The sequence below is a fragment of the Mustelus asterias genome, chromosome 13, assembly GCF_964213995.1.
Source record: "Mustelus asterias chromosome 13, sMusAst1.hap1.1, whole genome shotgun sequence".
NCBI lineage: Eukaryota > Metazoa > Chordata > Chondrichthyes > Carcharhiniformes > Triakidae > Mustelus > Mustelus asterias.
Genome location: NC_135813.1, coordinates 99,216,167 through 99,241,383, shown reverse-complemented (window position 1 = coordinate 99,241,383; position 25,217 = coordinate 99,216,167). Strand labels below are relative to the sequence as shown.

Below are 25,217 nucleotides of genomic sequence, written 5' to 3'. Positions count from 1 at the left end.
GGTTAGACAGGGTTGATTCAAAAAGAATGTTCCCGATGGTGGGGGAGTCCAGAACTAGGGAGTCATAGTTTGAGGACAAGGGGTAAACCTTTTAGAACTGAGGGGATGAGAAATTTCTTCACCCAGAGGGTGGTGAGTGTGTGGAATTCACTACCACAGAATGTAGTTGAGGCCAAAACATTGTCTGATTTCAAGAAGCGATTAGATATAGCTCTAGGGACTAAAGGGATCAAGGGATATGGGGGTAATGGGGAATCAGGATATTGAACTCGATGATCAGCCATGATTAAAATGAATGGTGGAATAGGCTTGAAGGGCCAAATGGCCTAGTCCTGCTCTTAGTTTCCATTTGTTCACTCTATGCGTTATCTGCAGTGGATGGGGAGATTTAATAACTAGTGCATGGAGGAAATCTCTCCTCCCAAACTTTCTCAAGCAGCAACAGCCTTCCACACCCAAGGTGGCATTCTTGATGTGTGAGGCCTACAGCTGAGTGGGAAGGAATTGACATCCAAGCCTGTCCCTGTCCTCAATCAATGTGTGCACAGGGACACATAGACCACAGGCAGTGAAAGTGGGAACAGGTTAATTTTCTCTCATCTCTCCACTTACACTGCAGATGAGACCAATTGATAGTTTCAGCCATGGCTCAGTTGAAAGCACACTTGACTCTGAGGTTGTGCATTGAATGTAAAAATATAGGCTGGCACTCCACTGCCACACTGAGAGCTTGCTACACTGTTGGAGCTGCAGTTTTACTTTTAAATGAGATATTAAACCAAGGATCTACATGTCCTCTCAGGTAAAAGATGCCAAGATACTATTTTGAAGATGATCTGGGGGGGTTATCGCCAGCAAAGATAGCCAAAATTTATTCCTCAAATCAACATCACTAAAATATATTATCACATCGCTGTTAGTGGGGCCTTGCTCCATTCAAATTGGCAGTCATAAATCTGACTTGCAATAGTGACTCTATTTCCAAAAGCCTCATTGGCTTTAAAATGATTTGGCATTTCCCCGAGGTAGTGATAGATGCTATATGCAAGTCTTTCTTTTTTTTTGCGTGAATACAACACAAACCAGAAATCATATAGCTTATCTGATTTGTCCTGGCTGAGTCCTGGAATGGAATGCTGCAATTAAGTCATTCAAAATTTGAGTTCTCAAAGCATTAATCAATTTTCCATCTCTTGTCAGGTTTTACTCAGCAAATTGGATTTGTAAACAAATTAGCTTCACTGCCATTCACTGAAATGCCCGTGTAATGAAGCTACTCAAGCAAAGCATTGGTACAGCTGAGAGAGTTTCATGTAAATGGAGCAGACATACAGAATGACAGGTCACACTGTGCTGTATAGATAGAGCGGAAGAGTGGCAGTACCTGAATTCCAGCCTTTATGCAGAACTCACGCAGCAGGGACACCTTCTGCAGACCAAACCGCTCCACCACCTGATCAACCCCATCACTAAAACACAACAATCACACAAACATCAGCTAACAGTGAGAGGAGTGTGTCAGGGAAGTGTGCCAACAAGTCGAATATGTGGCACTTCGGACATCTTTTGTATACATCACACTAGTAGCATTCCCCTCATCACAGGGTGGCAGCACAGTGACATAGTGGTTAGCACTGCAGCCCCATAGTGCCAGGGACCTGGGTTCAATTCTGGCCTTGGGTCACTGTCTGTGCGGAATTTGCACATTCTCCCAGTCTCTGCTTGGGTTTCCTCCAGATGCTCTGGTTTCCTCCCACAGTCCAAAGATGTGCTGGTTAGGTTGATTGGCCATGCTAAAATTGCCCCTTAGTGTTAGGGGGATTAGCAGGGTAAATAGATGGGGTTAAGGGGATAGTGTGAGTGGGATTGTGGTCGATGCAGACTTGATGGGCATAATGGCCTCCTTCTGCACTGTGGGATTCTACGATTCCCCTCATCAACTTCCTTTTTAAAACATTTTCAGAGCGTGGGTGTAGTTGGCAGCATTTTTCTGCCCTTGAGAAGGTGATGGTGAGCCTTGAACCACCGCAGTCCACGTACACCCACATTGGGAAGGATTAGTATTTAGCTCCTTGTCCTTTTCTATGACCTAAACCTGATGATATGATCATCACTATTCCCTTAAAATTCTCCAACTGACACCTGATCCACCTCAATCTCCAGAGCCACATCCAACAATGGATGCTCCTATTTTCTACATTTCTAATTCTTCCTTGCTCATTGGGCTGGAAACATACTGATCGACAAAATCTACTGCAATTAACCAACTACTCCAGGACTTCTCCCCCTTAGAATATCACTTGGGTGTCCAGCTGGTCAGGAGATCCAACATGGTTGTTTGCATCACTGCCCACCTCAAACTGGATGGCATATTCAACAACCCACCCTGAAGTGGAAACCTGCACGTGTCCATGTGGACTAGCAAGGCATCCATGGTCTCCCTGTGTCTGCATGGGTTTCCTCCAGGTGCTCCGGTTTCCTCCCACAGTCCAAAGATATGTAGGTTAGGTGGATTAGCCATGGGAAGTGTGTGGGGTTTCAGGGATAGGGCAGGGGTGTGGGCCTTGGTGGCATGCTCTTTGGGAGATTCAGTGCAGACTCGATGGGCCAAATGGCCTCCTTCTGCACTGTAGGGATTCTATGATGATTATATCAGGACCCATGCTGGCCAGTACTCTGCACCTCCCAAAGTGGAGCAGGAGCTGTCCCCCTCCACATATTAATGTGCTTGAGAAGACTAGAAACAAGACTCTGCAGGAATCCCTTCCACATTGGCAATGGATGATGCAGGAAGTGATTGAGAAATAAACATGTTCTAAGGTGCCAACAGCCAGTGCAATTACCCACCAGGCCAACGTGTAGTCAAAGCTTTCAGCAGCCTCGCTGTTGATCTGTTTCCACAGCTCCGCAGGGGTCAGGCTGGCCCACGTGGTGTCATTCCCAGAGATCCGTAACTTCCGCTTGCTCTTTTTCCTGCGAGATACAAGCTCATCTGGAAGCAAATGTGCTACAGGATTGGGGTAGGAGCTCAGCAAGCAGTTCAGGAAGTGGCTAATGGCAGATGAGAGCGCTGATATCTCCACACCCTGGAAGAAAAATTTAAAATAAGACATTCGGAGTAGCATCAGAATAAATCAGAACTGAAGAACCGGCAAGACTTAGGAAGCAAGATAAATCCCTTATAAAAGCGAGCAGGCATATGTTCCACATTCTAAACCAGATCTTGAAATTGTATTTGTTCAGGTGCATCTTTCCCTCTTAAAAGCAGCTGTTCAAGTTGATGATAACATAGAGTAGAATAATTGGGTTTCAGCCCAGGGTCTAATCACTGGTGTGGGTCAGTGAGAGAAAGGACACAGCAACATAAACTTCAATGTTGTTGTATGGTTTAACTCCACACAATCAACTGACCCTGCCTTTCACATTTTCCTTCTTTTCCCTATGACTGTCTCTACTTTCTTTGAGATCCTTTGGTCCATCAACCAGACATAGCCGAGAAGGTAAAGAGATGCCAAACCTGCCCGGCTCAGTTGCATTGTTAGGAGGTTGAATGCACCGAGGTGTGACTCTACCCGCAGTGAGTGTGTGTCATTTCCATCCTGTGCTTCTCCATCGTGACCTGGCTGACACCAAGAATCCAGCCATCCAGATTCATGACCCGCCATTCTGCTTTCCTGGATTGGTACTTCAAAGTAGTGCTGCCTCTTCTCAAAAGCATTTTAGTGATGTTGTTTGCCAAATATCCATTCCACCTGCCTCCTTCCACCTTGAAAGAGAACACTAATAGCAGACACTGAAAATATGGTTTGAAATTTATCAGGAAGGCGAGTGGTGTGTGGGTGGGGCTCGCACAAGGTTGGGAATCCCAGAAGGACAGATTTTGCAAATGTCCCACAGAAGGTAACTGTAGTGTTCCTGTACATTGTTTCCTGTGGAATTCCTGCCCACAAACGGGAGAGGTGGTGGTGGGCCGATCTAATGATACAATGGGGAGCAAACAGACAGATCGGTAGTGTTGGGAGGTTTACTAGCTAGCTTGGTGAACCTGGAGGAAACAGATCAGCGATGATCTTATTGAACAGCAGAACAGGTTTGAGGGACCAAATGGCCTATTCCTGCTCCTGATTTGCATGTTCGAATGAAACCTTCAAGTTGTTCCTGGCCCACAAGGAGTGCTGTAAAGGCACTTGCCTTATGGATTCAGCCCTTCTCAACTTATTTCAAGTGCCAGGTTTCCCAAGGTTTGGGAAACTCAGTTGCCAATCTTTTTAGGAAATCAAATAAACTGAGGGACAAAGTAAAAAGGGACAGTCTTTTAAAGGGAGGGACTGCCCAAAACAAAAAACACAAAGCATAAAGCATAAAGGAAACTTAAAACATCAAACCTAAATGTGATTAAAGGGATCAATAAAACCCTGCGGCACTCAACGAGCATGGAAGGCAGGAAACCCAGCTGCTTATGGTTACAACATGGAATGGCTGTTAAAATGGAGGCAGGCAGCCCCATTATAATATTTAAATGACCAACCCCAGCTTCCACCCCACCTCTGTTAAGACCAGAAACTGCCGGGATCAGTTCCTGGGTTTTTTTTTGCATTTTAATCTCCGAGGTGATCAGTTTTCAGGAGTTAAGACTCAGCCCAATAGTTTTGGGGAAAATATTTTCCAAGAGCAACAGAGGAGATACAGGACTGAAATCCAATCCACACAATTTCTCCCGAGCTCCACTTCAGTTCATTATATGGACACAGAGATAATTATACAACATGTCGATGAAAGGTTACCCAGCAACCAGCAGGATTGGGGAGCCGAGTGAGGAGAATGGTTGGAATCTCATCAAAACAGCCAGACACATGATATTTTCATAAATTTCTATTAGTTATCTTGAATTTCCTTGCCTTCTTCCCCAAAGGTGACGACCCGCAAGAAAGCGGTTCGAGTTTTTGGAAGGTCACTACATAATCCCGGATTCTTTCCCCACACATGCACTTTCCAGCACAAGTTTAAAGGATAGTAAGCAGGGGCGGTGATGCCGGCTGTTTTCCTCCCCCTCACCAAGGCCCATTTTAACGCGACTGCCAAACTGACCGAAACCAGCTCATTTCAGCACTAAACGTGAACTGAACCTTACAATGTAGAAGGAGGCCATTCGGCCCATCAAGCCCTGCACTGACAACAATCCCACCCAGGGCCTATCCCCGTAACCCCACATATTTACTCTGCTAATCCCCCTGACACCAAGGGGCAATTTAGCATGGCCAATCCACCTAACCTGCACACCTTTGGAGTGTGGGAGGAAACCGGAGCACCTGGAGGAAACCCATGCAGACGTGGTGAGAATGTGCAGACTCCACATAGACAGTGACCTGAGGCCAGAATTGAACCCGGGTCCCTTGTGCTGTGAGGTAGCAGTGCTAATCACTGTGCTACACTGCCATCCCGAACAGACATTCCTGCTCTGCTGGAATGCCATTAGAAGACTGCATTACACCCACTCCCCAAGGCAGAGCTAATGAGTTTGCTCCAGGAACAGAAAGATTACCTGCAGATAGAGGACGATGATGTGCTTTGCTGCCCTGGTGACGATTTCGCTGATTAGTAGTTTCTGCAGAAATACAAACACTCACTCAACCTTAGACAGTGACCAGCTGCTCAAGGTCTAGATTTAGAATCCAAATGAGCAAACTCAGCGATTGTATTAAATTTTAACATCAAACTTTAAATTTAGTTGTCACTCCCGATAACCCTTTTGAGGAACGTGTTTACATTCCAGTGACACCGGAAATTCATTGTTGATTCAATGAGATATGTCACCGCATCAAATGGAAAAAGCTGAGACTATAGAATTATATTACTGCATGATTATAAAGATAACCGTTCTGGGAATAATTATTCGTCCCGTTGCAGACTGTCTCTTTCTCACCACAATGCCATTAGAGACCCTCAAGTTTCCACCTACATCTTCGTGAATGAAAGTTCGTATCCCTTTGATTTGCCCCCCCCCCCTACACTTCTGAATGTGCTGTGGCCATTTGGGGCTGAATTTCCCAGCGTGTTGGTGATGGAAGGGTTAACAAAAATGGAGGGGAGTAGGGGAGGCAGAGAGTGAGGAGTTGTCAGGAGGGGCGCCCACCACCTTCTCTCCGCCATGTCAAATTGCCTGTGGTGAGGACAAAGTAGTGGCTCACAGCCAGTTAAGTGTCTCTTCCCACCTCCATGGGTATTTTACCCTCACTAAGGAGATCCCACTGCTGCATGGAGAGCTCACTTGGTGAAACATGGCAGCCTTCCAGCAGGTTCAACATTCTTAATCAAGTTCTATGGTTCACAATGGCCACCTTCGCATCAACGGCACCATCGCTGTTCCAAGAACAAAGTCCCCCCATCACCCTTGATCATCACTGCTCCAGTAGCCAGGCCCCAGCTTCCTCCCAAGGTCTACTTGATATTCAGTTTAAAGTTTATTTATTAGTCACAAGTAGGCTTACACTAACACTGCAATTTAGTTACTGTGAAAATCCCCTAGTTGCCACACTCCGGCGCCTGTTCGGGTACCACGAGGGGGAATTTAGCATAGTCGATACATTGAACCAGCACGTCTTTCAGACTGTGGGAGGAAACCGGAGCACCCAGAGGAAACCCACACAGACATGGGGAGAACGTGCAGACTCCGCACAGACAGTGACCCAGGCTGGGAATTGAACCCGGGTCCCTGGCGCTGTGAGGCAGCAGTGCTAACCACTGTGCCACCATGCCGCCCTCGAGGGCACTTCACCATTGAGGAACCTTCGACCTGAAGCTACAGCCTCAACAATGACTAGCGCTGGCACTACTGCTTGGGATGATAGCTCTCGTGGAAGGTCCGCCATTCCTAGTTAACTGGCAGCCATTTAAGTGGCCACGTCCAGTAATTTGCCACCCTTTGTCCAGCCACACTCTGAAACAAGATTGGCTTATACTTTCAGCAGCAGTGCCAGGACCTGCCAATGAGAAACAACATTCATCTCAGTTTTGTACAATGCCCGAGTGGCTCTCTCTCACGCGTATTATCAGTGAGCGTTGTATCACAGATTAACCCAGTGCAGTCTGCACACCTACTCCTGCAGGGATACTGAGGCTGATTCTGTGTCTCACTGACAGCTTGGCCAAGATTAGCAAACTCTGCACAGTCTTGGGATCAAAGTTGGAAATTCTTGCTCTGTGTGGCTCAGTTCCACACCGTGCAGTAAAATTATGAACTGAGCCGCTGCGACAGCCCCTCGAGTAGAAAGTCAGGATCATCAGTTGTGAGTGGGGAGATTTTAGGGCAATTCCTATGTACACAATTTTCATAATCAGTCCTCCTCCACAAAGAAATTGCTCCTTATCCGAATACATACAGAGATATGGTCCAGGTACTGTTTGTCTTCTAACTGGCTGATCAGCTGTGCTATTTTACCAATGTATCGAATATTAATTCCACAGTTGTGCAGAGCATTTGTCAGCGTGATACCATCAGCTGGCACAATGACATGATTCACGCAGTCTTTGATCTAAAAACGAAAGAGAGGGAAAGTTCAGTCTTGTATGCCAGACACCATTTTAACAGACATTTCCTCCCTGCAGCTATACCTCCTCCCAACAGCCATACCTCCTCCGCAACCAGTTAGTGACAAACAACAGCTGTGAAAACATTCCATCGACTAGGGCTCATTTGTTTTCACGTTTTGAGAAGTTTAAGGCTTGCAATCAGAACTATCTATTCTACTCCCATTTCCTCGCTCTCTACATGCCTTTTTAAAAAACTTTATCCATGCCCTTTAATGTGTTTCTTTAAGCGTTTAGCCAATTCCTCCTTCATTAACATCTTTGAATTGGTTCGGTAGCTATTTGTGATAAATCATTCCATGATCGTAATGAACAATTGCATTAAAACATTCATTCTAACCTCTCCATTCTGGTATGAGTGAGAGATTCTGGTAACAATTCACTAGTCATTGGGATTTTTTTCTCCTCCAATCAATCCTTTCACAATTTCAAACACTTAAATTAAATTCCCCGTAACCTTTAACGCTCTAAAAACATAGCTTTAGTGTTTTTAGAAATCTGTCGCAATGTTAATATTTTCCCATTTCTGATCTCATTCTCGCAAATCTACATTTTTTTCTATAAGAATCACTTACAAAACTGGGAATCTGTACGGTCACTAGGAAAGCTGCAATTTCCTTCATCAATCGCTTCTGAAGTTGTAGAGCATCCTGCTCAGACTCTGGAAATCTTACAGCTGTAACAAAAAAATTCAATTCTGATTACAAACCACCCACTGCATCTCCGCAGAGATGTATTTTACGATGCACCAAGCAATTAAAAACTCCACGCACCTAACGTAAAACACACAAAATTTCATGCAATCACAGTAAGCCAACAAACATGAATGTGCTTGTGGTAAGTTAAATTATCTGTTACATGCAATGGAATAGCAAACCATTTTAATGGAAATCACTGGGTTTCCCCCATAATGGTGGTAAAGTTGAATAATGTCTCCCAATGTTAGTACCAAATTTTCTTTGGTGAATATTGAGTTTGTCAAGATAAGGGATGCCAGCGATAATATCAGCTGTTTTGAATGAAGATGCCACAGGTCTCCATGGTGGCACCCGCCTTTCAATCAATACTATCTTTGGCCTCACTTTATATCCCCAACCAGTCATTTCCCAAAACAACAATATTTTTCACGATTGACGTCTACTTCCCTCCTTCATTTGTTGACAAATACAATTACATTAAATCGTATCAAGTGACACTTACTGGCAACAGCTCCTTGGAAGTTCAGATGGCATGAGTGGACAAAATACGAGAGTATTGTGCATGAAGATCCCCAAAATGTTAGGAGGTCACTTACTCTACGAGATGAATACTACAGCCTTCCCCCCCGCCCCACTGAATTCTTTGAAGGCCAGGGAGTGGGGGCTGGTCCTTACTGTTAACTGTATACTTAAATAAAACTTCGTTTGATCAAAGCTCCTTAGTGGGTCAGTTGAATTGTACCTGAAGTGAAATATTTCATGCTTATCGTAACCAAATACAAAGTGCAAAATGTATGATCCAGGTGGACTTCATAAAACACTTTGGAGTTTCTGATTTGAATAATAACAACATAAACAGCAAGATACTGAAAAGTGTGGAGGAGCAGAGAGATCATGGGCAGAATTTTCCAGCTGCGCTCGCCCAGAGACTGGAAAATCTGCATGGTCTGCCTCCTGCCCGCTACCATTCCCGTGGCGGGCACGATGGGAATATTCCAACCCTTGTGTTCACAGATCCCTGAGAGAAAGCAAGACAAGTCACTCATTACAGGGAGGATGTGATTGCATGAGGGAGGGTACAGAGCAGATTAACAAGGAACGGAGAATTTTAGCTGTGTGAAAGGAATGGATGGGCTGGGGTTGTTTCCTTTTGGAACAGAGACCAATGGAGATTCAATTGAGGAGTGTGAAGTTATAAGGGGCCTAGATATGTTGGAAAGGACCTAAAGGTGGCACGGTGGCACAGTGGTTAGCACTGCTGCCACACGGTGTCAGGGATCAGGGTTCGATTCCGGCCTCGGGTGACTGTATGGAGTTTACACGTTCGGGTTTCTCCGGGTGCTTCGGTTTCCTCCCACAGTCCAAAGATGTGTGGGTTAGGTGGATTAGCTGGGGGTAAATGCATGGGTAGGCCTGGGTAAGATACTCTTTGGAGAGTCAGTGCAGATTCTATGATTCTACTTAGCAAAAGAGGTCAATAAACTGGAGGCATTGGTAGAAAGATTAGAGGGAAGTTGAGGATAAATATTTTCACCGAGGGTGCTGGGGATAGTACACTTTATCTGATAAGGTGGAAGATGCAAAAACCCCCCATTACATTTTAACAAGCACTGTACATTACCTGGTGAATAAACATTTGGATTGAAACGAATGTCAAACATGGTGTCACTGACGGAGCCTAGCTCCTGACATACTGACATCATTTCTTCAATATGTCTTGTATAATCTACGGAGGAAAATAAGAAAAGACTACAATGCAAGTTAGGATACAATCTCCAGACATCAGACACAACCATTATATGAGAGCATTTAACATACAATATTTCAAAAAGCTAGAACATTAGACAGTGTCTCATCCTCTATTTTCCTGTACTGTTATCTAATGCTGTAGGATCCAATAAAAGCTGTAAAGAAATATTGCACATTTGTGGAGAAATGTGCAATTGTGACAGAGTACAAAGCAGACCCAAGTGCCTCTTTAGCTTGATGATGACTATGTTACTCATCATGTTTGGCAGATAGTTGGGTTCAAACCACCCGGAACATGAATCAGCGAAGACTAAATGGTGTTTAGCATTACACTGGAAGATGTCAGCCACCGTGAATGACCATGGGAGGTCCAGGATCTTATGTTGGTGCAGTGGTTCTTTTGCTTGGTGTGGCTCGAATGCACTGCACATCTGCAAACATCCATCTCCATGTCGGTGTACATGAAGGACAGAATATTGATTCCTTGGTCCTGTATCTGGTTGATTCCAACCCACGGTACCCTGGTGAAGTTGGCGAGTGTGGTACCTTTGCAGCGAAGCAGGGATGATGAATTACTGGCTATACAATATCAAACTGTCCTGTACGGTCAGTTCATCTCTAATGAAGAATGTGCGGAGCTCATGGGGAAGCTCCCTTGAGGACTCGAGCCAGCCCCTCATGATGATATTGCGCAGTTGTTTGCATGTAATATCCACCTGTAAGGCACCTTTGAGTTCCGGGATTCTTTGAGAGGACAGCACCTCTATTGTCATGATGTCTGTCTTCCTCATGATCCGACTGCTCTGTAGTGGGTAGGCAGGCTCTGGATAGGGTACCAGCCAAGTACAGCTTCTTACCATGTTTGTAGATGATGCTGAGATGTAGTGTTGCAGCTTTAGCAGCATGCGATGTAGCTGCGTAGACTGTATAAAGAGGCTTTTTTAAGGTAGTTATGAGTGGCTGATGATCAGTTTCAGCTATTATAGGATGACCATATATGAAGCAATGAAATTTCTGACAGGTGAAGGCTAGAGCAAGGAGTTCCTTTTTGATCTGAGCAGAATGAATCTCAGGGCCCGATTTCTCCATCACGTTGCGCCCATTTTCAGGTGTGAAAACTTGGTTAAAGTCGGGCATGAGATGAGTAGCGCGATCCGTGGCCGCCTCCGTGCCTGTTCCCCCTTTACCAAGGCCTGAAAATGGCCGCAATCGGGACCGCGCCCAAAATGGGCACGATGGCCATTTAAATTGACTTAATGCGCTGCATGCCCGTCCCCCTTTACCACCGCATTCACCCATCCGGAATTGGTGCGAAACAGACATGCTCCAGATAAGTCCGATTCGGGCGCTCCAGTTAGTGAGGAGGTAAATGCCGAGCTTCTGACGGCTCTCTGCTTGAGATCAGTGAGGGGAAGGGAGGTCCGCTGCCACTCTGCCCGAGATCGGTGGGGGAGGGGAAGAGGGGAGGGAGGGGTCTGTGATCGGTCTGGGTGGCGGAGGGGTGGAGGGGGATAAGGGGGTCAGTAATGTTGTGGGGGTAGGGCAATGTCTGTGGGGCCAGGGGGAGGCATTTTCCGGCCCGGGAGAGATGCGGCATTCTATCATTTGCTTTCTGCGCATGCGCAATTGGAGGCGCCGATCGGAGCTGCAGGGTTTCAGGTGCTTTAAGCCCCGCCCACAGGCAGACTTACTGATATTTTTTCAGGCAGAGTCCGTATGGGGGCGCCTCAGAACGGGTCTAAAAGTTGGATCTGAAACACTCCCAGTTTCAAGTCCGCCCAGCACTTTGAATCAAAATGGTAAAATAGGACCCTCAGTGTCAGTGAGGGCCCGTCATACAAAGACTATTGGTCTGCCATTCTGAATGCAGACTGCGCCATGTCCATGCTGGGATGGTCGCCTGATGTACATCCAGATGCTCAAACAACAAAGTATTGTAGCACTGGTGGGGCTGTGAGTACCTGTTGAAGGCTGCAGTGTGGTGCTCTTGCCGGCACCATTCAAAATCCTGGTGGAGGAGTTGACAAAGAGACCCAGTGACCTCACTATAACACAGAATTAACTTGGAAAGATAAATTTATCATACCAAGGGAGTGCTTGTTCACAGGGATGGACATTAATATGTAGCCATTGTTTTGTCTATCTGGCTTTCACTCCATCGCTGAAATGACATAAGGGACCTGGCTGATCCCGAATCCGCATTTCTCAGGATTAAGCTTTAGCAGAATGGTCCAGATTCTGTCGAGGACAAAATGGAATTCTGCATATTGTTCCTGCATAGCATGACCCCAAATGAGGATGTCATTGACAATGATTTTGCTAGATTGGATTGCAAAGAGTTACTCCATCCACCACTGGAAGATGCTGCTGCCAGTGAAAACTCCATAAGCTAAATGAAGAAAACAATGTCTGTTTACCAGAGACATGGATGTGGTTAGTTTTGAAGATTCTTCATCTAGGAGGATCGGCCAGAACCTGTATTTCACACCCAGGATACTGAAAACCTTGGCATTAGGCATAAATGCTATCACTTGTTCCACTGCTTTCATAGGATGAAGACTGAGCAGCGCCTTGTTCAAAGTGCACTGGGTCAATACAGATCCTGACCGTGCCATCTTTCTTTACTGCGACCACCATTGCTGAAACCCATTCTGTGGCTCTGTCTATGGGAGTTATGATACCTAGTGGCATCATCCGATGCAGCTCACTGACTATTTTCTGCTTCATGGCTATAGGTACTCTTCACAAACTGCTGGAAGTACTGAGTCATCTAGTGCCACATGGCATATTACTGGCAACTTATCAACGATGTCACAGTTGAAGAGGTCTTTGTACACTATCATTTCGGGGGCCTGGTGTTGTAAAGCATGAACCTCTGGACTAAATTGGATGAGATCCAGTGTAATGATGTCTCAAATGCCTACTAGCGGCCTCATGTTCTGGTCAGCTATATGAGACTTAAAACTGCCCTGTGTGAAGTGGAGAGTGGACACACCTTCAGTGCAGACAGTTTGTCCATAGGCTATGAGGTTTCCCCCGAATACTGGGTTCCAGTGCTGCATATGGGTCCAGTTCCTATAGCAGTCAGCTGGGCAATACGTTACACTTTGCTCCAGTGCCAACCTTCAGTTTTGCATTGCAGCAAATCATGTTCAGTGCGGTGTGAAGATGTCATCCCTTTCTGTGACAGTGTTGGCACACTCACAGTGGAGCCTAGTTGAGACTCAGTGTTTTGGTTGCCTTGGCCGAGCTCCAGTTTGTTTGCCTTGCTAATGTTCCTAACCTTGGGAGGAATGACCGGCTGCAGTATGGCTGGTGGCAGAGAAGGACTGCTGTGGTTTCAATCTGCAGCATTTTGATTCCACTTGCTATGTAGAAGCATGCCGTTCTGTGATGAGAGTGACGGTCACTGTATTTGGGCAGGGCGTGCCTTGTCCCGCAAAAACCTCTGTTTCTCACCTAAAACCTTTACTGCTTTTTTTGGACTGTTTGCTGAGCATGCAGATGCTACTAATTGTTTGTAGCGTTAAATCATTCTTTCACAGCAGCTCCTTGTGGACAAAATTGCTGTGGACTCGCAGACTATTCGATCCCTGACTAGCAAATCAGTAAGGGTGCCACATGCACATTTCTTCGCTACGATTTTCAAGATTGCTGTATAGGGTCGCATTGATTCATCTGCTCTTTGGCTTGTTGAGTTTAACGCATGCCTGTTCAGTATTATTGTATTCTTCACCGGAAGGCAAATCTTCAAGCATTTTTAAGAATTACTTCGGGGTCCTCTTTCTCCTCTTCCATTTGAAAAACTTCTGCCCTGCCTCAAGGCCTGTTAGAAAGGTGTAAACTTGTACCCTTTTTGATTTGTCAGATAATCTGGCACAGTAGATACACTACTCCTTCTCAAACTTTGCCCAACTGTCTGCAATGTTTTCGTCCAACACGAGCGAGTTGATGCAGCAAAATCCTTGTGCCATTCTTCCAACTCCTGAGACCATGGAGAAGTGCTGGCTTCCCAAAGACTGACAACTAATGACTTGTAACAACTAATATTTGATTCACTAGCTGAGCAGCTAAGACACGCTTGTACTCTGCCCGCGCTCTGGGGAGAACTCCCATACTCCCGGTCAAGTGACGCTTTTAGTGACTGTGTCATCACGTGACTAGTCTACAGCCACGATGGGCTTCCTGTTCATGGCATAACCCGTCTTCCACATAGTTTCCAGCCTACGCACCTGCCTGGACTCGGAGCCCCCCCCTTTTGCACTGCCAATTAACAGCTTTCCCGCCAGTCCAACATTCAAATTCACTGTGCTGTGACAATGGGGGAAGTGTGGGAGGGAGCAGACCTCAATTTCCATTCCACCTCCCTCAACCCACCTAAACCTGTTAATACCTAACCCACTGAGTTTAGGTAAGGCTTGACCAGGGATGTAAGCCTCGTCGTAAAGAGAATGGGTGCACAGGAGTCCTGGACAGTTAGATTGCGACAACAAGTCTATTAAGGTGGCAATTTTTATTGTGCGTGCATTCCTTTGTTTCTTGCTTCAGTTTGATCCATGCATCAACTGTTTCAGCTTCTATTTCTACACTTTCCTGGCTGCCACAGAACGGTTTTTTCTCCCATTCTTGTATGCTGTTCACTTCAAAAGGAGCAACTTTTAAAAAAAGAGACAAAGATGTGCATTCATTTGTGGGTTCCAAAGGTGCGGTTTAAGTTAGTGGAGGAGGAAGAGTTTGTGATGGAGAATCAGCAACTCCTTGGCATTCTGAGTTCTGCCCATCACTACCCCAGGATGTGCACTCAAACGCACCAGAGAACACTAATTTTCAGCCTCTTCCACGTCAAAGTTGCCGACTGCCCAATGATCTGCACACCTCTGAATCAGGGATGCACCTTGGCATTGTAGTGAAGAGAACTACAACATGAGGTTTTCATGCTAGCCTAGCCTTCCAAAGCATCCACCTGCCACATTGGTCTACGGCGCATTAAAAGAAGGTAGACCCTGCAGTATTGGATAGGATTGAGAAGCACTAACTGAGCAAAACACAGCCACCAAATAGGCATCAGAGCTTTCTCAGAATCACACACAATTACCCCTGTAAGCAGCAGAACACTTCATTATATGAGCTCGATGGCATTCAGCGAAGGATAGGGGCTGCATTCAAATTAATGTAATCACGGGAATAATATTGTGCACATCAGTGGCCATTACCATGGGACAAGGTGTAGTGCCTTTATTGTACGTTTCAGTGTCTCATAGAAGGCACCTACAGCTATGGACTCCACTGTGAAAGCTGCTAATGCAGGAGTCCCTCAGCACAGACACTTCGGCATTGGTTTGCCATTCTTTGACTGCAATCTTCTAAAATCAGGTAGAATGGCATTGCAGCTTAGGCACAAAAAAAACAGTGCATGCCAGTGGTAATGGTTATGCACATTGCTTAAACAGTCCTTTCCAGATGGTGTGGCAGTTGCCAGCTTAGGTTCATGATATACTTGCCTTGAAGGATCACAAAGAAATGTGCACACTAGCTTTTGCCATCTCCCTTAGAGCCATGGAATCCCTACAGTGCAGAAGGAGGCCATTCCGCCCATCAAATCTGCACCGACAACAATCCCATCCAGGCCCTAACCCCATAACACCACGTATTTACCCTGCTAATCCCCGACACCAAGGAATAATTTAGCATGGTCAATCACCTTAACCTGCACACCTTTGGAGTGTGGGAGGAAACCACGTAGACACAGGGAGAACGTGCAAACTCCAAACAGACAGAGAGTCATACGAGGCCGGAATTGAACCCGGGTCCCTGGCACCGTGAGGCAGCAGTGCTAACCACTCTGCCACTCTTTTACCAGTCCATTTCTTAAATTAGCAGGCAAGTACAAGAGACCTGGATAACAAACAAAACCAGAAAATGCTGCAAAATCTCAGCAGGTCTGACAGCATCTGTGGAGAGAATATAGAGTCAACGTTTTGAGTCTAGATGACCCTTCTTCAGAGCTGATAACTGCGCTGACTGAGGCAGAGACTTCCCTCAAAGGAGATACCAGCTGTACTTTTACGAGAGATTAGTCTTCAGCCCCATCTCCTTTATCCCCTGCTCCAGGATCTTCGACACCACAGCATCAAAAAGGGAACTTTTTTGCCAGAACCTTCCTGCTATATCATTATGAACAATTATCCCACTTTTAGTTACATTGCAAATTGCCCTTTTATGGCAAGCAGCAGGCTTCCAAGATGTTGCACCCCCCCTATCAGGTGTGCTGTGTGTCACGCTCTCCAGACAAGCTTCTCCCGAGTCTGTAACTGATTCAAAACAAGGTACATGGCTTACAATTACCAAATTGTAACAGCATCTCACATTGAAATTCCGTTTCCCTTTACAAAGAACTTGCATTCTTTCGAGGTGCAGTCACTTACTTTGTTGGCAAGAACAGCAACTAATTTGCGCATAACAAGGTCCCGTAAGTGGCAAAGGAGATAAACGAGCAGCGAATTCTCTTCGATTGTTTCTGTTCAGGGACCTCTATTTGGTGGCATCTTCAGTTCTTTTTCGAATGGCACTGTCAACCGAGCAGACAAGCCTCGTCTCGAGAACAGAAGCAGCAGTTACAACACTGTGGCACTCCCTTGTTACTGCACGAACGTGCCGGCTTACATTATGCGCAAAAGAGCGCGAAAAAGCAAATTGCTGGCTTGAAGACAAGTGTGCATCAATGAGAAACTCCGATAATTAGCACAAAATTGGGACTATTGTCGCTTTGTTGAACTGACACCACAGTGCTTTCCGGAACGCCAATCTCAAGCCGTGTAGATTGTAGTGTTTGGAGAAAGGGTTCAATCCGGAGTATACCCACACCCCAAATCAACCCTTACAATGACAGTAATGAGTTAGTCCACAAAACAAACCCTATCATGACCTCAAGTCAATTCAGTTGCAGTTCTAGAACAATTAGCAAGCACTGGACTCCCTTACCATAATTTTCTGTTGCGCTCTCTCCATCCTCCATTAAACTCTTCCTTCTGTCGCTTCTGCGCATTTTCTCCTTCAAGAGCTTTGCGAACTGCGTGTGCCTAAAGTATGAAAAACAGCCGAACATAACACGAGCAGAGATGGTAAGTTGGTGGCTAGCAGCAGCACCACTGTCAATATTACAGAGCACAGATTTCTTATCGTACGCTCAGGAAGTTGTTCTGTTAGATGACATTTCAAAAAAAAAATCACGAATTTGGCGCACTGGCATTGCAAAGCGATGGACTGCACAGCAACGGGTCTCAAGAATGTATCTGCTTGTGGCACCTCACCGTTTTTACCTGCACCAGTAGAACATGCCAAGTGGAGGATGGTGCTTTGCACCAGGTGATGGAGCTGAGAACCAGAGGGCAAGTCTCCTGGTCAACACCCGACATCAAGGCTTTGGCAGAAGCCTAATTCCTCCAAGAAACCATTGAAGGACACAAGAGTTCAACATGTGTGAAAGCCAAGCCATCTTCCTCACAAGAGGGACAAGCTATAAATCTATCACCATTTTGTGCCATGTACAATATTTGTATATTTATGCCTCATAACATTTTACATGCAAGAGAAGTTTTAACTGTAGCAGAAAATAAAACAGTTTTCAAAGAGGCTTGTAAATTTTAAACTAGCGCCTCCAAGTCTGAGCTCCCATTCAAGCCTGCTTACGTCTATTCAATCCAATCATTCCGAATTGGGGGAAGATTGATCTTGCTATACATCTAGCCAATATCATAGAATCATAGAAACCCTACAGTACAGAAAGAGGCCATTCGGCCCATCGAGTCTGCACCGACCACAATCCACCCAGACCCTACCCCCATATCCCTACAGATTTACCCACTAATCCCTCTAACCTACGCATCTCAGGACACTAAGGGCAATTTTTTTGTTTAGCATGGCCAATCAACCTAACCCACACATCTTTGGACTGGTGTTTGCTTAATATCTGTCCTGGTGTTTGCTTAAAAAAAATTACCACACAATGCAGAACCTTTGTTCCAACAAACAGCATTGTTCGATCACCACATCAAATATGTTGCACCCACCTGGTGATTTATCCAGGCTACAAATGAAAGCAGTTCACCATATTTCAGAGAACATGTGTTCCCATGTAATACATGGTATTACCATCAGCTGACAATAGGTAAAAGCTAGGTTCTGTCCCACGTGGAGGAGAGAGGGGGGAGAAAAACAAAGAAGGAAAGGCAAAGACACACACAACAAGTTTACATATTTCCCAGCAGAATTGACAGGGATGCAGTATACGACAAGAGAACATTTGAAGCAAAAGGACATGGGCCTAAATTTTCCAGTGCCACCCACCATGGGGATCATCACAGGCAACAGATGGACAAGTCAAAAGATCCCTTGACCTTGGGTTTGAATTTCCAGACTCTGGGCTGGCGAGACCAGAAGATTTCGCATATGCTTATCCATAACGCAAAATGTCAATTGTGCACCATTTTAGTGAAGCAATTCCAATTGCAATTTCCTTTTGGAGTTACCCGACTGTCGTCCCAGGTGATAATAAGGGTGCTACAATTAGTTGAGCAATGTCAAGCCTGGAGGGGTGAAGGCAGGGAGGGGAATTAGTCAATATTCCTTAGTTTAATCACTATTCAATGAGGCCCTGAGGGAGAGTGCACATTTATAGTTGTCCAGTGACATCAAGGTATGACACACACACCCCCCCCCCCCCCCCGCCCCATCCAACTCCCCACTGGTGTTCTACCTGTAGAAATCTAACAACTTATGGTCAGGTATCAAAGGTCAGCTGGTGCCACTGAGGTCAGCCAGAACCACAGCTCTGCATGGAGCAAGAAACAAGACTTTTAAAGAAACAACAGTAAATAGATTTTCAAAACCAAGTTTAGATGGGCCAGGATTTTACAGTCCCATCAGGTCACGTCTCCCTCAGTGGATGCGGCAGCCATTTGAGTTGCTGTTTATTCTGGCGGGACCATAATGTCCCAGCGGGCGGGAGGGGCCGTAAAATCTTGGCTATGGTTTCTCAAAAAACATTCATAAGAAGCCACGCGAAAGACTCATCACCCTCCCAACCAAAAAGCTACTATTGTGTCAAATAAAAACGGAACAACTAAGATCGATGGCTTATTGTTATGCAAGGGCATTAAGGTTTATGAAACCAAGACAGGTAAATAAAAGCAAGATGCAGATCAGCCTTGATTTAATGAATGGCAGAACAGATTTGAGAGACTGAATAAGCTACTCCTCCTACTCATGACAAAGAAAACGATACATAGAAACAGGGAAGGTATGGTCTTCAGATGACGGATGGTTTGAAGGATAGAAGCAAAGGGATGAAAGAAATATTCTCAAACTGGAAAGAGGAATTATGGAGATGTTCTGCAAGGCTTCAAGTTGAGACTATTCTTACGTATTAAATGCATAAATAATTTGGACTTAGATACAGTATATTGAATATTAATATTGCTGATTACAGCAAAATGGTTTGAGGATTGTGAAAGATTGGAGGAGGACACCAATGGATTAATATGTAGGCCACAGTTCAACAATGGAAAATGTGAATGGTAAGGTTTGAAATAAAGTAAAGGAGCTGGGAAACCTAACAAGATTGATAAATGGTAAATGCAAGTACATTAAAAGGAAAATAAAAGGCATGGAACTAAATGCAAAATAATTAATAGTTGCTTCAGAAAGAAATATTGAAAGTGAATCAAAACACAAGCAGTAGACTGGGAGTAAGAGAAGTCTCGGTGATTTAGGTGGAGGAATACATCAACATGGAGAGGATTGACTGAAAGATCAGATTCTATGCTGTAATATTCTATGATCCGCCATGCATTATGATAAATTACATTAGATAAAACATTACTTATGTTGGACGAAATTCTCCACTAGCTCTGGTCGAAGGCAGCACAGTTTATGCCGATATTCCTTTGGGAATCCTAGTCTTTGACAATCCTCATGCAACTCTACACCAACAATTGGCAGGAAGTTCAAATCGGAGGGGAATGTCCGGAACAGATCCAGAAGGTAGCGCCGCCCATCATCGCCAACAATCCCTTTGCAATCCACAGAGGAGCACAACATGATGGGCTGTTCGACTTCATTCAGGACCAGGTGCTTCTGAATCCAAAGGGGTTTGGATGTTTTCATCAGCAAGTTGATGTACTCATGATTAGAAATGACAGTCTTCCCAAAATCTATCAATCCATACACCACATTCTGATCCTGCACCTGTTCCAGAATTCCAGGGATAATAGATTGTGCGATTATTCGATAGCCCCGGTAATCCACTATTACAGTCCCCAACACATGCAGACCCTCCACATCCAGGTTACTATAAGCTTGGATCCCTTTCAAGTCATTGCTGGACGCGACGTAGGCAGCGTGATCCCCCCCGGACTCTTTGTAGTTGTCCTGGACATCGAATCCAAAGCTGAAGAAAATGTTATTCCAGATGAACATCTGCATTTTGGTATAGTCTCCCGGATTGATGGCAGTGATGTTCCCGTCAACAACTGCCATTGCACCACGAGTGGCGGCTGCTACAAAATCACTGTTCACCTAGTCAGAAACAAAAAGGGCATCTTAATTGGTGACTCTGTTTGGATGCATGTCCGATCGAGGGATAGTCTTTAATGCAGTGAAAGCCCCAACACTCAGCCCAGATGCAAGTTCCTAGGTCTCCAAAAAGTGACAGTGTAGGCAACGGAGCAGTTCTTATGCAGGCTTACCCGATTGGAAATTCCCAGGTCAACAAATTGAAGCAATTTTTGGAATACCTGTGAAGGAACCATCACAGAATTGTGGTGGGGCTGAAGGAGGCCTTTCTGCACAGTCTGTCCCACTGAATAACTCACTGAGTGGCGTTCCCTTGCAAATTCCTCCTTTTCAGAAAACAGTCCAATTCCCCTTTAAATGCTTGAATTGAACCTACTGCCTTCACACTCAGACACTACAATCCAGACTCTAACCACTCACCTGTATGGAAAAGCTTTCATCTCATCATTTTTGGTTCTTTTACTAATTACTTTAAATCATTCCATGACTGGGAACAATTCTCCCCGTCTATTCTGTGCAGACTCCTTAGGAGTTGAAATATCAAATCTCCTCTCAAACTACTTTCCTCGACAGAAAACAGTCCTAACTTTTCCAATCTATCTTCCTAACCGAAGTTCCTTATCGCTGGACCCATTCTTGTGATTCTTTTCTGAACCCTCCCTAATACCTTCATATCCTTCCCAAAGTACAGCACCCAGAACTGGACACAATATCCAACCTGAGGCTGAACCAGTGACTTACACAATTCAACATAACCTCCTTGCTCTTGTATTCTGTGCCCCTATTAATATATATAAATATATGGGTCCCACTGCTCCTGCACCTCCTTTAGAGTTGGACCTTTTATTTTACATTGTCACCTTTTATTTTATATTGTCTATGTTTGGCCTACCAAAATTAATTATTTGACATATCTCTGCACTAAACTTCATCTGCCACCTGTCTGTCCATTCCACCAACTTGTCTATGTCTTTTTGAAGTTTTACATAATCCTCTTCACCATTCATAATGCTTCCAAGTTTTGTATCATCCACAATATTTGAAATACTGCCCTGTACATCAAGGTCTAGGTCAGTAAATATATATCAGGAAAAGCAAGGGTCCCAAAACCAACCCCTGGGGCACTCCACCACAAACAACACACATTAACCCCTACTCTGTCTCCCGTCACACAGACAATCATCAAGTAACTGATCAACTGTCAATCTGTGCACATTTATAGAAATAATAAATTGAAGGAATGAACTGATGTTTGAACATCAGAACAGGAGCAACAGGAGGATGAAACTGTTGAACAGACAGAACAGCTTGGATTCATGCGTGTTATTCTCTTGCCATTAATAAAAACAAATTCATTCTGGAATAAGAGAATAATGTTCCTCACACAATGTCAACATTGTAACACTGTTAATTGTGAAATGAACCATCCGTCACTAAATGAAATGTTCTAGTGGTAAATAATAAATGCAGTGGAAGGTCTCTCAAAAATTATATTTTAAAAATTCTAAATTAAATATAGTTCTTGGGGCTAAAGGGATATGGCGGGGAAGGGGGAGGATCAGGATATTGAATTCAATGATCACCCATGATCAAAATGAATGGCGGAGCAGGCTCGAAGGGTTGAATGGCCTACTCCTGCTTCTAATTTCTACCCCTATCCTTTCCCTCAGAGATCCACAATTCCCTGTTGATTGTGCCTGGAAGATCTGCAAACTGCAGCAACATATTAATTCCTTCCACAGGAGATGGCGACATAATGCCAGGGAGTGTCAGGCCACTGGAGGAGGATGTGCCAACACATACCAATGGTCACAATGGATTTGAATTCTGACCTGGCAGTTGAGGATGGGGATGATACATCGTGGACTTGTTCAAATGTGTGTGTTTTCTTTGATAATTGTACTATTCAGCTTCTTTGTTAGTTGCCATTTCCTTTTTAACCCAATGGAAGAAAGTAGAATGCCACTCGAGCACAACAAAATGAATTCAGATGTTGCAAGATACAGCAGAAAAGAACAAGTTCTTTCAGTTTCCACTAACCCTGACAATGATAAACACTCAGCTGCCCCGTATCCAATGTTTTCCTCGTGGTCAGCAGCTCTGACACATCCACTGAGGAACTGACATGTGGGGAGACCCAGAGCACAAGGAAGATGTGGAAGGGAACTTTGATGTAGTTGAGCAGAGGTTTGCCACTTGCGGCAGAACAAACATACGATGCTCAAGAGAAGGGGTGCTAGTAGAGAGAATCAAATATTCTGCATCCTTCAAGATGTGCAGCAAATGGCCAGGATTTACATTCCATACCCCAAAAATCGGAAATGGATTCAACAAATTGCAGGATAACCTGAAGAAAGTGACCACTGTGGAAGTAACTGCAAAACCTCCCTAGAGGATGATGGATTCGGGAAAATCAAGTGATTCAACAGAGAGGTCCTCAATGTAGATCGGCAGTTCCTACACCTGGGGTCAATGTCCACTTGAAAAGCCTATGGGCCAGCATTTAAGGGGGAAACTAAGGAGTATTTTGTTCACTCTCCAAGGCATGTATAATATCATTCATTTCAGGAAATCCACTCCTCCACTCACTGATTACCAGAATCCTGTTCCCATGACAAAGAGTCAACATGTCCTCCATTTATGCCAGAATGCTAGTACTCTGAGAAGAGGTGCAGACATCCATATCTGAGACCTGTGCATCTAGGCCTGCACAGCATGCTGAATGGATAGGCTCTCCTCTTGTGCAGCTGGATTAATCTGGCTTCACTTAAAGATTCCTCTTCTCCAGCATACAAGTCATGGAAAATAGGATTCTCCACCAGGAGGAGAACCTTCAGATCAAAATTCAATAATAGACTGGAAAAGAAGAGAGATTTCCTTGGATAGTAGTGAACATGAGAGAATGCTTCTTGAGGTTTTTTTGGGTGTCACTAGCTGGCCAAACATTTATTGCTCAGCCCCAATTGCCCTTGCTATTTAAGAGTTAACTACATTGATGAGATTCTGGAGTCACATGCAGGCCAGACCAGGGAAGGAATGCAGATTTCCTTCTCTAACCAGATGGGTTCTGAAGGATGTGAAGTGGTGCTTTTAGTCCTCACCATCCACTGCACCAGGTCCTGAGAGGGCATCTCCCGTGCCATCTGCAAATCCTCATTCCAGGGACTTTGAGTTGAAGAGTGAACATTTTTTATCCAGTCCCTGCAGTGAGCCCAAAGTTATGGCCAAGTTTCTGTCAGTAAACTTCAACTGTGTCCTTTAACCAAGCTTTTCCACCTTGACAAACAGCTGCTGAAAAACTGTGTTTTATAAACAGTGGCGGATGTTCGCAAGGGTGATGGTAAGAGGAGAGTAACAGAAGCGAGTATGTGGCTGTCACTGGGAGAGTGGGCACAGAATTCCAGAAATGTTTGGTCCCCAACATGTAATTGTCAATTTAAACCCTCCCCTGATCCAATAATAATGCTGCCACTGTTTACTGGCATTTAATTCCTAATACAAGTTCCAGAAAACATACAACAACTCTCCAATGTAGCCAGCAAGCCAGTGGCTCAACCCAATATGTTGTCGCAGATTAAGGCTATTGTTCTTAGCCCCATCATGTGGAAGCCAACAAGGCCGTATGGTTTCCTCAAGGGCCGCTGGGTCTATCTGGATAAGATACACCCGATGCTGCTCTCAGACAATAGTTGGAAGTATGTTGTATTAATGCAGTGGTGAAATACAACAGAGACCACATGGGGATTATGTGAAGAGGTATTTTTATTTCTCACCTTAAAGATGGTCTGCTTCCTCACTACCCGCTGCATCAGGTCCTGACAGGGCATCTCAAATGCCATCTGCAACTCCTCGTTCCAGTCCCGGGGCTTTAGGGAAACATGAGGCAGTAAATCATCCAATTAAACAAAAGGCTGAATAATCACCTTGTAATATCAGACACCACTGAAATTTCAGAGTTCTAGTTTATTCAGTTATTACAAGACTTTCACAAAATATTCTTTGGCATGAATTTTCAAATCCTTGCCATCCCACTGCTCAGTGAATAAGTGAGACTGCAAACTAACAGTGATGCCAGGTAGAATGGATAGTGCTTGACTCTGGTACATCCATACTTTTCAATATGGTGTCCAATTCTGGTCCATGCACATCGTGAAAGAAATCAGGGAAAGGAGCACAGGAAGAAAAATTAGCACCTTGTGAGTGAAGCCTCGAGTTAATATTATTTACTCTGGCGAAATGTAGGCCGAGAGGGTGTCGAATAAGGGTCTGGCACATATAGGAGGCAGTGGCGTAGTGACATTGTCACCTGGACTAGTAATGCAGAGAGCCAGGGGAACGTTCTGGGGACCTGGGTTCAAATGCCACCAAGGCAGATGGTGGAATTTGAATTCAATAAAAATCTGGAATTAAAAGTCTAATGGTGATCATGAAACCATTGCCAATTGTTGTAAAAACCCACCTGGTTCACTAATGCCCTTTAGGGAAGAAAATCTGCTGGTCTGGTATGGCCTACATGTGACTCCAGACCCACAGAATGTGGTTGACTCTCAAGGGCAATTAGGGATGGGCAATAAATGCTGGCCCAGCCAACGATGCCCAAATCCCATGAAA

General features: G+C 44.8%; 1 protein-coding gene across 1 annotated transcript in view; it reads right to left on the bottom strand.

Moving 5' to 3' along the window:
* LOC144502945 (clustered mitochondria protein homolog) overlaps nucleotides 1-25,217 on the bottom strand; it is an 87,229-nt gene that overhangs the window by 22,777 nt on the left and 39,235 nt on the right. Inside the window, exons 9-17 of the mRNA XM_078227377.1 lie at nucleotides 24,380-24,472; nucleotides 19,915-20,609; nucleotides 17,016-17,113; nucleotides 9,907-10,011; nucleotides 8,163-8,263; nucleotides 7,380-7,532; nucleotides 5,543-5,605; nucleotides 2,848-3,086; nucleotides 1,385-1,469 (exon numbers count right to left, since the gene is read on the bottom strand). Of these exons, the coding sequence (XP_078083503.1) occupies nucleotides 1,385-1,469; nucleotides 2,848-3,086; nucleotides 5,543-5,605; nucleotides 7,380-7,532; nucleotides 8,163-8,263; nucleotides 9,907-10,011; nucleotides 17,016-17,113; nucleotides 19,915-20,609; nucleotides 24,380-24,472 (1,632 nt within the window). The remainder of the gene's footprint in view (nucleotides 1-1,384; nucleotides 1,470-2,847; nucleotides 3,087-5,542; nucleotides 5,606-7,379; nucleotides 7,533-8,162; nucleotides 8,264-9,906; nucleotides 10,012-17,015; nucleotides 17,114-19,914; nucleotides 20,610-24,379; nucleotides 24,473-25,217) is intronic.